Source organism: Castor canadensis, chromosome 3 (assembly GCF_047511655.1).
Source record: "Castor canadensis chromosome 3, mCasCan1.hap1v2, whole genome shotgun sequence".
Classification (NCBI taxonomy): domain Eukaryota; kingdom Metazoa; phylum Chordata; class Mammalia; order Rodentia; family Castoridae; genus Castor; species Castor canadensis.
Genome location: NC_133388.1, coordinates 148,408,048 through 148,423,130, shown reverse-complemented (window position 1 = coordinate 148,423,130; position 15,083 = coordinate 148,408,048). Strand labels below are relative to the sequence as shown.

General features: G+C 38.9%; 1 protein-coding gene across 1 annotated transcript; it reads left to right on the top strand.

Moving 5' to 3' along the window:
* Nucleotides 1-3,041: 3,041 nt before the first annotated feature.
* Pskh2 (protein serine kinase H2) lies at nt 3,042-14,365 on the top strand. Its single transcript, XM_020179178.2, has 3 exons — nt 3,042-3,226; nt 8,721-9,387; nt 14,060-14,365. The coding sequence occupies exons 1-3, from the start codon at nt 3,042-3,044 to the stop codon at nt 14,363-14,365; spliced, it is 1,158 nt and encodes a 385-aa protein (XP_020034767.1).
* Nucleotides 14,366-15,083: the final 718 nt, after the last annotated feature.

Below are 15,083 nucleotides of genomic sequence, written 5' to 3'. Positions count from 1 at the left end.
GCCCTGAGTTCAAACCCTAGTACTGCAAAACAAAACCAAAAGAAGAAAGTCCCCTGACTGTCTAATAAACATTTGTGACTTTTAGATAATGAGTGACTGTTGAGATTTTTGTTGTTGTTGTTGTTTAGAAGCTGGAGGTTCAATCTACTTAGTTAATCTTCCAAAAATACCACTGGAATAATGTTTACAAAACCAAGTGTGAAATATCTTTTCCATTTATTCAGCTGATGTGAATATTACAGGAAGCTACTTATACATGCTCTTATACATATGTTGATGTAAAAATAAAAGTTCATTTAAAACTGACCTTAAATCTAAAGCTCATTTTGACAATTTTATTATTTTAATTAGGTTAAAATATATAATTTAGATAACTATAAGTAGTTAATTAATGAGCAAATAACATGTGGTCCAAAACTATGCTCAGGGTGTCTCCCCTATAATGAAGCAATTAGATGCAATAAAGAGAAACACATATCGGGATACCATGTATTATAGAGTGTGTTACATACCACTTTAGGAAATTTTCCCTAATCCAGATTAGCTGCATTGAAAGAATTACCTATAATTCTTCTAACATTTCAAAATTTGACAAGGGCTGGCTGAGGGTGTAGGTCAGTGGTAGAGTGCTTTTCTAGCATGCTGGAGGCTCTGGGTTCAATTCCCAGTAGGAACCCTCCTCTTCCACTGCCCCCACATAACATGGTCCCCACCTCATGTTCTGTAATTTATCATGCACATGATCTTGACCACACACAAAACAAAAAAGTTTGGCGCAAGTCCTTGAAAGTATAAGTTTCACACACATAGGAAGTTGAGTGTTGTCTCCAGACACAGAATCTGTCACCAGTAACACTTCCAGTTAATAGCTGATGCATCCCCAAAGAGAACTAATTGGTGGTGCTGTGAATGTTTTCATTTTTAAAGGGTTTTAAATCAGTTGCTTTATTAGCCAATTTTCAAACAACATGGTTCAGGATTTGGGAGAGATGCTTGACAAAGCTTTCCCCTCTGTGTGGCCAGGACATGAAGAAGTGTGCTGCCAGGAGAAACCAGACACACAGAGGAACAATCTACCTGTGGAACTGTCTGGTGCCTTCCCCTCTGCTTAGGGTTAGAATTTATCTGGTTGCTTCCCATTTTTGCTGGACCACACTTAACAAAGAAATCCTCATTTTCAGGCTCTCTGAGGAACAGATACAGTTTTTTGAATAGCATCTTGACATTTGACTTCTTTGTCCCTTTCCATCTCTTTTCCACTCTGCTTGCATAGCCTATTCTGAGAATTAGCTCAGAAGCTTGAGACACAAAAGCACCAGTAGTTCATCTTCTCAGAGCCAACCTTCTCTATCCCCTAGTAGTTGGGAGAACTGAGAGTTCTTCCCTAAGCAAATTCCTTTATCATGAGTTACTTTCCCTTTGCAGGATGGACTCATTTTCTACAAGCCATACACAAGTCATATTTTGAATTTTCCTTCAAAGTATAGTTCTTCAGGGAAATCCATGATTAATTTATCCATGATAGACATTTCTTGTTAAACCAAACTACAAATTAAATGTAAGGCCCCCAACTCAAATGAGCCTAAACTACTCCATTTTGTTTTACTTTGTTTTATGGAAACCATTTTTCTGAATTCAAGTGGAACCCCACTTGCATCTTGTTGACAATGTATTAGACCTCATGATGTCATGGAAAAGATTGTACAAGGTAACAACCACCTTGGCAAAACATTAAGAAACTGCTCACCCCAGCTGCTTCCTGGAACAGCTAGCTGAACCAAAAAACCAAAACATCAACATCTCAAACGCATAAAACCCAACTCTAATTTCATTTTGGGCCCTTACCTCTTAGGTTGGCCCCTTTCCTCCTTTGGAAAGTGAATAAAACTTTACTTCTGGTTAATTTTTTTTTTTTAATTTTTATTTTTTGGTGGCACTGGGGTTTGACCTCAAGGCCTCATGCACTTGCTAGGCTGGCATTCTTACCACTTAAGCCACTCTGCCAGCCCTTCCTATTTCAATTCTTGTTTTTCTGAGAACTCTTTCACACCCTGTGGACCGGCTTCATAGATGGGGACCTAACATTAAATACAGTTAGAAAGGAAATGGTACAACTGAGAGAGCACTGGACCAGAAATTGGGAAACTTGACCTCCATCTCCAACTTGCCAGGCATGTGATCTTGACTTGATTGGCCTCAAATGAACTTCACTTTCCACATACCACACATATACAAATATCAAAAGCTAGCCAATATGGTGATATAATCAATATATGAAATAGTTATGAAAGTGATGAACAGTTATAAACATATTGGTAATAATACATATACACACATTCACAAAGTACATGTATTGATTTGTATAATGCCTCCATGGGATACATTAAAAATATAAGATTATAATATATGTATAGGATTTTAAAAGGTATACATTTAGTTTTTAAAACAGATATTATTCATGAATCTGCCTAGGGTATTTGTCTGAGTTCTGGACATCTGATGCCTTTCAGTCTCTGACAGGTTAGCCAGAGAGGGAAGGTCAAGTTTCTTCTAGCTGTAGGAGATTTAATGAAGTGTTAGACCACCCAGGACTGTTTAATTAATACAGTAGACTACTGTGACTTGTTATGCTTTAAATAATACGCTCTCTTAGAATTTAAATATGTATTAACACACACATACATTTTACATTCATAGAGGGACGATAGTCTTCATACCACCTTATGATTTTAGACCCAGAGGATTAAGCCAGGCTCCTGTCTGCTAGTCCGCTTGGCTTTTAGCATGTTCAATTCTACATGTAGGCAAGTGGTCAGCGATAATCGGGGCCCTCTGACGGGCCATTCTGGGGTTAGCTTGCTAACAGAAACCCTGCAGGGGGTTTCTTTCCACTTGCCCCGGCTGCAGGTGGTTCCGACCCGCCCCCTCCCAGCTGTTCTGCGCATAAAGGGCTGTCTCAAGGAGCCCGCTCCTTTCTGAGCCCCTCCGCTCCTGCAGCGCCGCGGGGCGCGTGGCAGGTGGCAGGTGGCAGGTGGCAGGGGATGGGTTGTGGCGCCAGCAGGAAGGTGGTCTCGGAGCCGCCCGGGCTGGCCCGGGTCAAGCTGGGCGGTCAAAGCCAAGGTAGCGTGGGAGGCGCACCGCCTGGCCCCGAGGCGGTGGCCCTGGCGGCTCAGAGGATGCAGGTGGCTCACTTCAGGGCCAAGTTCGACTCCCGAGTCCTCGCCAGGTAAAGACTCAGGGGAAGCACAGAGGAGGTACTGGCCTGGGGACTGAGTTAAGAAAGATAAAAGCAACTAAGGCTGCCTCAGTGTCCCCGTCAGCTTGCTTAAACTTTGGACAGGTTTCTTCTGCATTATAGAGCTTGGGCCTCCCTAAATTCTTTCTCTGCCCCTCTGAGTTACAGATCTTCTGCAACCCAGGACTGGCTTTTTCAAAGACCTGGGAGCCATCCCTTTTAATTGCATTCAAGGAAGACAGTGTCTATCTCCCAGTGTCTGTGGGAGGGTAGACCCCAACTTCTGGAAGAATCAACTAAGATACACTATGGTCCCAGAGCGACCTCCAAGACTTCAGCACTGGCTTGCTCCAGCGCCTGAAACATCTCTTGGTTTGTATTTAAACGGAGTTGAGTTGACTCTTTCTCCGCTGTTGCAGTCGTTTTGACCCTATTTTGATAGTCTGGAATACAGGCTTTCTTGCTATTTTTTTTTAAGTGTCCAATACAATTTCTCTTTGACATCTGTAAGCAAGGAGCACAGAGATGGGGACAAGAAGAGAGAGGGATTCCTGTCTTCGGAGCTGGAAGGAGGAAGCCTCCCAACCCTAGAACTGCCAGCCACATACTGGGTTTGAATCCAGCCTGAACTGGTTTTGGAAAGGTCTTCTATTTAATTCTAGAAAGTAGGATTTTAGGTAGTGGAATAGAAATAAGATTCTTTCAGTCAAATAGACTTGAGATCCACTCCCATTTCTTCTACCATGTGCCCTTTGTAATGTTTTAAATAATGTTCCTTATTTAATTGTCATGCAGATAGCTAAAATAATAGGCACAATGCATGGCACAAGTCTTCACTTAGATATCAGTATAATGCTTATTATTGTTTTCAGAAAATACCTAGTTGGCCCTAGGTAGGAAATGAAGAAAAGACTGCAGGATGGTTGACCTGAGAACTAAATTCCTAAACTGATAATGGTTGTACACATTTGTAATCTTAACACTGGGGAGGCTGAGACAGAAAGATCTCCAGTTCAAGGCCAGCTGTTTCTAAAAAAACCCAAAAAAATAAAAATAAAAAGGAATTAAATTACTCAGAGTGAGCCAAGTTGGGCATGTTGACCAAGAAAATCATGGACTCTTCTTGTCTTTTCAGCGTTTGGTGGGACACGGTGATGGGTAGCTCAGTTGGCTTCCCTGGTATTTCCTAGAACTGTGTGCTCACTCCATCACAGTGCTTTGTCTAAGTCTATGCGGAGCCATTTCCGGGCTTCCTAGAGAACTTCAAGTACTATCCACTGGGGATAGTAAGCTTAGAGAAGAGTGAAGCTGGCTGATGCAACTGAATTTGAATCTGAGTGGATTTGGGGTCTTGTCACCTGTAGTCAGGGAGACAGTACTGCACTGGTTTATTTTTATCTGCCATCCTGATTCATACCTTCCAGGTAGTTCCACCACTTATAGTGTAAAGGAATCTAAACATTTTAAGGACTTCAGAGACTAACTCAATGCTTTTTCGTGTGTGTGCTGAGAATTGAATCCAGGGCCTCATGCATGCTAGGCAACTGCTCCACCAATTAAGCTGCACACTAGCCTTGAAGGTTCATCTTAAATTGATGAGCAGTTGAGCCCCAGAAGATGAAGTGACTTGTCCAAATTAGTGAAAGAGTTGCATCTTAGAACACAGTTGTGTTTCCTCTCCATTGTGGTTCTATGTTAACTCTTGCAGAATAGAAATGATAGAATTTAAATCTGACTGCATTCTCTTCTAGAGAGTTTATTACAGTTGCTTCTATCCAACAGGTAATGATATTACAGTATTATTATTTTCATGTTTCAATTTTTCTATCCATATTCAAGAACTCCCTGCTTGTAGCAGCTGAGGTTAAAGTTGTACTTCCAACTTATGCAGTCTCTGGGATGATGTGAAATCACACCAGCTACAAAACCGACTTTGATGGTTGCTCTGTGGAAGGTAGAGATGGAGGAGGGAGGGGGAGGAAAGGGAAAGACATCGTCATGTGTTCTCCCCTGCTAGATTCCATCCTCACTTAATGTTTTAAAAATTTTTATGATGATTCAGGAAAAAATAGGTCTTCAGGTTATGATTCTTCCATTCAACATTTATTACTGCCCCTTCTGTGCTATGTACTACACGAGGTCACAGTTATAGGTGATCGATGTCCATGGCCGGCAGAAACTCCCAAGCAAGTCAGTAGTTACAGGAATTTGTTATAGGACATGGCCTAAGGTTGTTAATCAGTGTGAGACCATTTATTTCACTACTCTAAATCTTGGTTTGAAGCCCACTGTTTTTTCCAGTGTCAGATTGCTAGCATTTTTTCTCAAATATTTGATACATGAAGTTTCCCCTAACAGTATTGAATAAAGCTCCTTTGATTTGAGCAAAAGAATATAGTGCCTCAAAAAGAGTAGTTTGTTTGATATCTGATGATTAATTCTGTGAGCAAATGAGTTTGCTGGCAGTTTTGAGAGCATGGTGATAAATAAGTATTTGTAAAGAACTTTCATTCACATTAGATGCAATGTAAAACTTGGCTGATCTGAAAAGCAGTAGAATTGAAATGCCTGCAATTATCTCCTAAATTACACTGGGACTGCACATGAACGAAAAAGCAGAGTTGGACTGGGACGAGAGGAAAGAATCTATTTAAGATTACTAAATTGCTATCTGTTATGATAAGGTAATTGGCCAGAAAATTAAATGTACTGTGTAGAATAAAGCTGTTTTCTGTAAGCTGGTCCAGCCAAATGTCATTTTTATTCACTAAGGACAGGGATATAAGGAAAAATAGGCAAAAGTAAAAATTACAGGAAGAATAAGCTCCTTAAAAAGAAATAAGAGTATTTAAAGTACATTGATATTTGCATTTGAAACTTTGGTATTGAGTATGTGATGTACATAATTACCTTCCCTCTGTGTACTTCCTGGGTATATTTCATCCTTTGGCATCCTTCCCTGAAATTTGAAGAACATTAAGTTATGGTGCAGCTAAGGGAATCTGGATTCTAGTCCCAGATTCCTCAATTTAATCAACAAATTGGCTAACTTTGTTGTTGTTTTGTTTGCTATACTGGTATTTGAACTCAGGGCCTTCAATAACTTGTTCTTTAAATTTCTGTATTTGTACAATGAGAGATCAGGTTAAATCATCCTTTAACATTGTTCCTAGCTGTAAAATATGGATTTTAAGTTTATTCTTTTCTCAGCATTTCTTCAATAAAGGTGAAGGGATAAATTTGATATGATTCTTAAATATAAGTAGACGTTTATGCTGAAAATTCAAAATCAAGAATTCTAGCCTTTGAAATCTGAATAGATTTCCTGGTCTTTCTGTGAAATAATTACTTTATACATTATTGGCATACTACTCCATGTGAGAACTCACTATATTTCTTAGAGATCGCAAATGCAGGAAAGTGGGATAGGGGAGACCCTAACAATATTCCCATCAGAATTGTGAAAACTGCTGTTATAATAGAACAACCAGGTTTACTTTTTCTGTATTAAGAGCTGCTGTGGATGAGGTGTGCCTGGGATTGGGCTCACAGAGTAATCCAAAGAAGGATACTATTTGCACCCTTCGTGTCCTAAGATGGAATCCTCCTTCTTTTCAGAAGTTTTAAACAGAGTGAGCCTTTTCTCCACCTGGTGTGGTTAAGGAATGACAAAAACAAGTGCTGGAGGAAGGAAAGAAAAAAATGGAGGTCTTAAAATTCTTTGAGAAAATTTTGTAAAACACATTTGAAGGGATTGGATTTGAATCCTATTGATTCTACCTACACTACATGGGGCCATGGCAAGTCACTTCTTTGTTTTTAGCTCTAATTTTTTTATCTGAAAAAGAGAGCTATTATTGTATCACCTATCAGGTTTTTAAAAAATAATTATTGGTGCATAGTAAATGTTAGCCATTGTTAAGTCTATTTGCCGGTTATCTTTATATCAGTTGCTTCCCTTTCAACAGAGGATTTGGAGTGGCTTTGAAAAACAAATGCGAGCAATAATAAACAGGGTATCCTAATGGGGGGTATAAGGATAGAAAAAATTATATACAACAGGGACAAATGTTGGTGAGGATGTGGGGAAAAAGGAACCCTCATACACAGTTTATGGGAATGTAAATTAGTACAACCGTTATGGAAAACAGTATGGAAGCTCCTCCAAAAACTGAAACTAGAATTGCCATATGATTCAGCAATACCACTGCTAGGGATATCCCAAAGGAATGTAAGTCAGGTTACAATAAAGACACCATACACCATGTTTATTGCAGCATTATTCACAATAGCTAAGCTATGGAAACAGCCAAGATGCCCCTCTACTGGTAAGTGTATTAATGTGCAATGGAATTTTATTTAGCCATAAAGAAGAATGAAATTTTGTTGTTTGCAGATAAATGTATGGAACTGGAGAACACCATTTTAAGTGAAGTTAGCCAGGCTCAGAAGGACATAAGCTGCATGTTTTCTCCCATATGTGGAAAATAGGCCCAATACAAATGCAAGCAATGTTTTATATATATATACACACAAATATATATAGAACATGCACCCAAAAGTGGGACTGGTAGAGGAGACTAAGAGAGAGGGAAAAGAAGGAAAGAAAAAGATAGAGAATAATAATGAAGTACACCACATCTGTGTCAGAACAAGACACAAGGAAACACTGAAAACCATTAAATAATGCAGGATAAGGGGAAAAGGGTGAGGAAGTACAGTGGAAGGGGGTTACATTGACTTAAGCACAATGCATATACAGGTATAATACCAAGGCAAAATTCCCACTGAACAATGGACATCTAAACAATGAACACAAGAATGAAAAACAGGTCACACTAAGGGGAGGGCACTAACAGAAGGGGGCAGGTAAAGGAAGAGTGGAAAGAAGGTGAAATCACCATAAGAAGGGGTCCAAAGTAGAAAGGAAAAAAAAGGGTTGAACTAATTTGGGCTATAATACATACATACTTGGAAATGTCATAATGAAATTCCTTGTATAGCTATCTGAGACAAACTAAAATGTCTTTTTTCAAAAATGAAGGACAGGAATGTAAAACAGATCCTGTCTGAAGGTTGGACCAGTGGATGGGGGGAGGATGTAAAGAAAGGGTGAAGGAGGGTGAATATGATAGAAATATTTTATACTCATATATGAAAATGGAACAATGAGACCTGTTGAAACTATTCTAAGAAAGGGAGAGGCAGGATAAAAGAGAATGATGGAGGGCGTAAATTTAATTAAGATACATTGTAAGCACTTTTGTAAATGTTACAATGTACCCCCAGTACAACAATAATATGCTAATAACAATAAAATAAAATAAACTTAAATAAAGCATGGACTTCTATAATTTTGAGGGCTGGCTCAAATGGTAGAGTGTCTGCCTAGCAAGAGTGGAGGCCTGAGATTTACAAAATACATGTATATATATTTGTGAAGGGTCACTTCAGAGATAAATAACTTTGATTTTCTTCCCAACAGATACGACATTAAAGCTCTCATTGGGACAGGGAGTTTCAGCAAGGTTGTCAGGGTGGAGCAGAAGACCACCAAGAAACCTTTTGCCATAAAAGTGATGGAAACCCAGGGGAGGGAAGGCCAGGAAGCATGCGCGGCTGAGCTCAGCGTCTTGAGGCGAGTGAGCCATCGCTACATTGTCCGGCTCATGGAGATCTTTGAGACTCAGGATCGAGTCTATATGGTGATGGAGCTGGCAACAGGAGGGGAACTCTTGGACCGACTCATTGTTCAGGGATCCTTTACGGAGCGGGATGCGGTCAGAATCCTCCAGATGGTTGTTGACGGTATTAGGTATTTGCACGCTTTGAGAATAACTCACAGGGACTTAAAGCCTGAAAATCTCTTATACTATCACCCTGGTGCTGAGTCGAAAATTTTAATCACAGATTTTGGTTTGGCACACTCTGGGAACAAAAGTGGTGACTGGTCGATGAGGACCCTCTGTGGGACTCCAGAGTACATAGCCCCTGAGGTTCTGTTAAGAAAAGCCTATACCAGTACTGTTGACATGTGGGCTGTAGGTGTGATCACATACGTTTTACTTAGCGGATCCCTGCCTTTTGATGATGAAAGCCACACAAGGCTTTGCAGGAAGATTCTGAAAGGCAAATATAATTACACAGGAGAGGTAAGAGATCATTTATTTATTCCTATTGTGTTGACCAAGAAGAGAGTTTCTCAGCCGGCACTGCTGACATTTAGATGGATAATTCTGTACAGGGGAGGGTCTGTCCTGTGCATTGTAGGATGGTTAGCAGCATTCCCTGGCCTCTACCCACTAGATACCAGTAACACACAGTTCCCAGCTGTGACACCCAAAGACATCAGTGCTAAATGTCCCTTTCTGGGCAAAGCTGCCCCTGGCTGAGAGCCATTGGTTCTCAAGGGCCTTGATTACTGAGCTGTCTGTGGTTAGCACTTGACATTGATAATCACATAGATAAGTGTGTTAACCTGAAGCTTTTTCTTCACTCAACATGCAGATTCTCAGTGCTCAGAAGCTCAGCATGGAGCTTGGGTGTTTGGCGACAGATTTTCTGCCTTAAATCTAGAAGACTGAGCCCTTCTTATGTAGTGTTTCCCCAGTGAAATGTGTAACCTCACAGCTTGTGTGAAATATTTATCCTTTGTATACACTTGGAACTCCCAGTGAGCATGGTGTGTTAACTTTTTGTTGTTTTGGGTAGGGAAGGACAGTTGCCAATTCTTATTGTGAGGGAAGCCCGACAAAATAGGAAGTTTATTTTATGTAGGGCAAGTGAACAAATTTGTTTTACTTTTAATTTCTCATTAAGAAAAATATCAGTGGGCTGGTGGAGCGGCTCAAGCAGTAGAGCCTAGCAAGCATGAGGACCTGAGTTCAAACACCTGTACTGGCAAAATTAAAAAATAAAAAAAAAAAAGAAAGAAAAATATCAGTAGCTTGATTATACCTACTTAAAAACATCTATATGGACTGCAGTATGTTAAGCAAAATTAAAATTAAATAACAAATTAAAAACAATATTTTCCATACTCTGATAGAACTTATGAATATGTTTTTTCAAAGCTCATGCAAAGTAATACATAAGAATTAAAACTTACATAGGGAAGTAGGAAAGATAGGAAGAATTCAGATAATGTAACAGTATTGATTGTTAAAAGTCTGAAAGAGTCCAGCTCCTCTAATGACCAAAGAAATGAAAATGATAATGAAATTGATGAAGATAAAAAACCCCAACTTGATTCTGATCATTGCTATTAAACGTACTAAGAGATTGGCTTTCTCATTCATTGCTGGTTAAAGGTAAATTATACAAGGTTCCTGGAAAGTAGTTTGAACATATACATCTAGAACTATAAAAATTTATGTATTTTAATTAATAATACAATTTCCCAGAATCTGAGGAAGTAATTCCAGATTCAGAAAAGGTTTCAGTATAAAATATCTGAACTATATACAAACATTCTCCAAAAGAATGTTTAAATAAAACTGGAGCATCCATATGATGGAGTCTGATGGACCCTAAATGGTACATGTTAAAGAACCATAGGACATTGGAAAATGTTCACAATGTACTGCATGTGGAGAAAAAGCAGGCTAAAAACTATGCAGTATGGTCACAGTTATGTGGGAAAATGTATGCCTAGAAAAAAACGGAGGAAATATGATAAAATGTTAACAGAACTGGCCTCCTGGTTTGGGTATTGGTGATCATCTTGTTTTTTTCTTTATAGTTTGAGTATCTTTATATATTTGTTTTTGTTTTGTTTACCAAGAACACACATTTCTGTTTTGGTTATCTATTGTAAAAACAAACCATGGTAAAACCACCACCATTTTATCATGACTCATGATTCTGTGATTCAACTTTGTCAGTCTTCTGCATCACATGCTAGGGGGCAAGGCTGCAGCCATCAGGGGTTTGCCTGGGATAGAATATCCTGGAGGGCCCACTCAAATGCCTGACAAGATATCTTGGTGGGGATGGCTGGAAACCTGGATTCAACTGGGTCATAGGGGTCATGATCTCTCTTTTCATCTTCTCTGTACATCTCAGGGCACCTTTATCTCAATGTAGTTTCTCCAGCAGACAGTCTGATTTCTTACATGTCAGTTAAGGGGTTCTCTTCCTTCCTTCCTTCCTTCCTTCCTTCCTTCCTTCCTTCCTTCCTTCCTTCCTTCCTTCCTTCCTTCCTTCCTTCCTTCCTTCTTTCCTTCCTTCCTCCATCCCGCCCTCTCTCTCTTTCTCTTTTACTTTGGTAGTATTGGGGTTTGAATTTAGGGCCTCATGTTGGTTAGGAGACAGGTCTGTTAACACTTGAACCACACCTCCAGCCTGTTTTATTTTAACTATTTTTTAGATAGGTTTTTGAGACTTTGTCTAGGGCCAGCCTGGTCTGCAATCCTTCTACCTATGCTTCCTGAATAACTGGGGTTTTAGAGCTTCTAAAGGAATACTCCGAGAGAGAGACAGTGAAAGCTGCCGTTATCATCAAGGCATGGCCTTACTTCTGCCTCAATTCTACTGGTTACTGAGTTTTGGGCCAGCCATGACTTATTTAGTGGAGAGGGAAACCACACAGGGTGTGAGAAAGTGTGTGGTCCATTAGGGGCCATGTTTAGACTAGATGTTACAATTACTTTTCTTATGTGAAAAAATAATAAAAATATGTTCTGCTTGAAAGGACTTTTGTCAAGTTTAATTCAGAAGATTTGTAATGGTGGGTGGAAAAGTAGCTATGTTATCTGCTCCTTGACTGTTTTGCACTTCTTGATTCTGTGATCATCAGTGTCATTAGTGGAGTTAAGGAGAAAAAAATTATCTACCTAATGTTTTTAGAGATCCGTCAGTATCTGGATTTAATATTATGTTTTTATTGTTTAGGCTATGTTTTCTGAGGGGTATGTTGTAGGAATTAGGTTTTTTGGGGGGACAGTTTCAGCTTTGGCTGAAGGGATAAAGCACAATTTAAGGTTTGCTCTGTTGATTGGGAAAGAAAGAAGAAAAAAGAATTAGGTATCTATGATACAAAGATGATATATAGAATCTCTGCTATTTAACTTGAGGAAGTTTACTAGTTGCTAGTTTACTGCTAGCAGTCATGAAGAAGTTAATCTGTCCTTTTGAACATACTTTCATAAAATTTGATTGGAAAGTCTTGAGTTAAATCACACCAAGACCATATACTAATGTTAAAGAAAGAAGGAAAAATGCAAGTCAGAGAATTGTCACCAATATACATAGTTTTTCTTTTCCCTCCCTCCCTTTCTTCCTTCCTTCCTTCTTTATGGCTCAGAAATTCTGCAATTTTTAGACTTGTTTGAATAATAAGCTTTGGCTTAAGATCTTTTTTTCTAGCACACCAGTTACGTTATTTTCTGAAACTATATTTTTAATGTGTATTCATTTGTAGTCATTTTAATGAACTCTCCAAAAACCTCTCTGCACGCATTTTATATTCTTTCCAGACGATTCAGTTGCGTATCTTAAAATGTCCCATTGGAGACATCTAATTTAACAATCATTTAAATAGTCTTGAGACCAGATAAATGTGTCTGGATTCAGGGCCAAATAGTCTAGCCAGAATCCAAGGGCACACCATTGTGTCAGCCCCAGATGGGGCTCCCATTTTTGAATATTTAACAAATATGTTCATTTATTTTATGACTTCTGTTTTTTTGGGATAAGTATTTCTCATATCTTTTACTTAAATTAACTGACAAAAAAAAAAAAAGAAAAGAAAGAAGAGTAATCCCCTTATTGCTTTCCTGTTATTCAAATTCTAGGTTAATACAACTCTAAGAGATTGTGTTATGTCTATGTCTATGCTTTTTGATACACAGGCAAAGACAGTACATTATAAAAATATCCTTATCTTTACTAGGAGATAATATACTTTTAAAAACACACATAAATTAGAAATTGTGTTTCAAAGGCAGCAAATACACAGGCAATTTTCTGAATGGTTCTCCTTTGTAAAGGACCAGGCTACAAAACTATTTTTTTTAAAGTATGCTCTAAGTGTTGCTAGGTAATGCAGAAAACATGTTTAAGTGTAAAGCTATAGCCTACTTGTCCCTGTCTTTACAAATGCCACTACTAATTGCTCCAATTGAGCTTAACATATATGCAAATGCTGTGTATATTGACAGAATGAGTATGGGAAACATCCAACAGCTAGTTGTGCATATTTTACTGTGTCCAAGGTCTGCTACCTGCTGAATTCCATTTGTATCAACTGATTGGGACCAAAGGGTGCCCTGTGTGTTTGAGGAATTCGCTACAGGAGGATCCTCTGAATTGCCCTTATTGTTAGTCCCCTTCTCTCTCTAGCCTGTGGTTGTGGAGGCATCCTGTCTCCAGAGTAAGCTTTCATAGGGAGAGAAAATTGGGGATTCCTCAATCCATCCCACTTTCCACTCCAGCTCATTCTCAGGGTCACGGGGACTGTATGAGATGACCACGGTGAGGTGAAAGCTACTCCCTAATTGATGTCCTTCAACCAAAATATGCGGCTGAGCTTTGTCTGGCTCTGTACATGTGATGTGGGAACTTGTATGGCTGATGGTACCATGCTGGACAGATGACTGGAAAGAATTCTCACTCTCTGGTCAGCTTGAAAGAAGATTTCTGTGTTCATAGGTATTTTTCTTTTCGCCTTTCTTAAAACTGGGTTTTAACTATAATGACATAGTATCCAAACTGCTAATTTGAAAAAAGTATTTTGGATTTGATAGTCATTGGATAGGCATTGGTCTATCTCAGATTAAGCATCTCTGTATTTGTGTGTATTCATTTATTTATTTATTTTCTCAGCCTTGGCCAAGTATTTCCCACTTAGCGAAGGACTTCATAGACAAACTACTGATTTTGGAGGCTAGTCATCGGATGTCAGCTGGCCAGGCCCTGGACCATCCCTGGGTCATCAGCATGGCCGCAGGGGCTTCCATGAAGAACCTCCAGAGAGCCATTTCCCGGAACCTCAGGTGGAGAGCATCACCCTCCTCTCAGAGTCCCAGGTCTGCAGAGTCTTCCAAATCATGTTATTCTTACAAAGTGAAGCACATGTGGAGCCAGAGAGAGCTAGGAATAGCAGGATCTCCACTCTCTGCACTTTTGTGAGCAGGTGACCTCCAAAATGTTTTTGTTCAATTTGAAGCCAGCTGCATTAACTTCATTTACACTATTCAGTCAAGAGGGGACATTTCACCATGATTAGGATACTCTAAAGCTCAAAGGAATGGGAACCTGTCAGTAGTGTTGGATAATCTTGACCTTTCTTTTGACATTTTTTGGTATATCTATATTTATTTCCTGAATAGATATTGCTACAAATGATTAAGAATATAGTAAATACTAGACACATTTAGTTAACTTCAAATAGGAAAGGAAGAAAATCTCTTAGAAGTTGAGCAGATAAAGTGAAACATAATATAAAAATAAGAAATAAATATATGAAAGAACGATGAATTAGAGACACAGTAGATATAGTTAGATTTGCTGAATAAATGTATTTATTGTGAAATTACTGAATTCTTTTTAAGACACATTTTATGGTGTTAACCAGGTAACAATATAGTTGCAAGTACCACTAATCTTACATTTAGTCTGCAAACATTTATGGAAAATTGCTAATTGTGGGTCATGTAAAGAACTTTATGATACAATTTCTGTCCATCAGAAAGTGACACTGTTATTGGGACATTACTACTGAAAAATGGAAATTTTGCAGAATTAGACAGTAGGTATGTTTTTAATGTTAACATTCATCACCCACCAGAGTTTACAAAAGGTGTGTGTTCATCTTACTTCTTTTTCCAACTATGAACTCTTTTTTCAC

Excerpts from the sequence above, each read along its gene's own strand:
- Pskh2 (XM_020179178.2), top strand. The coding sequence starts at position 3,042 with ATGGGTTGTGGCGCCAGCAGGAAGGTGGTCTCGGAGCCGCCCGGGCTG. Across the intron at positions 3,227-8,720 it reads GACTCCCGAGTCCTCGCCAG|ATACGACATTAAAGCTCTCA; the intron begins GTAAAGACTCAG and ends TCTTCCCAACAG. Across the intron at positions 9,388-14,059 it reads AATATAATTACACAGGAGAG|CCTTGGCCAAGTATTTCCCA; the intron begins GTAAGAGATCAT and ends TTATTTTCTCAG.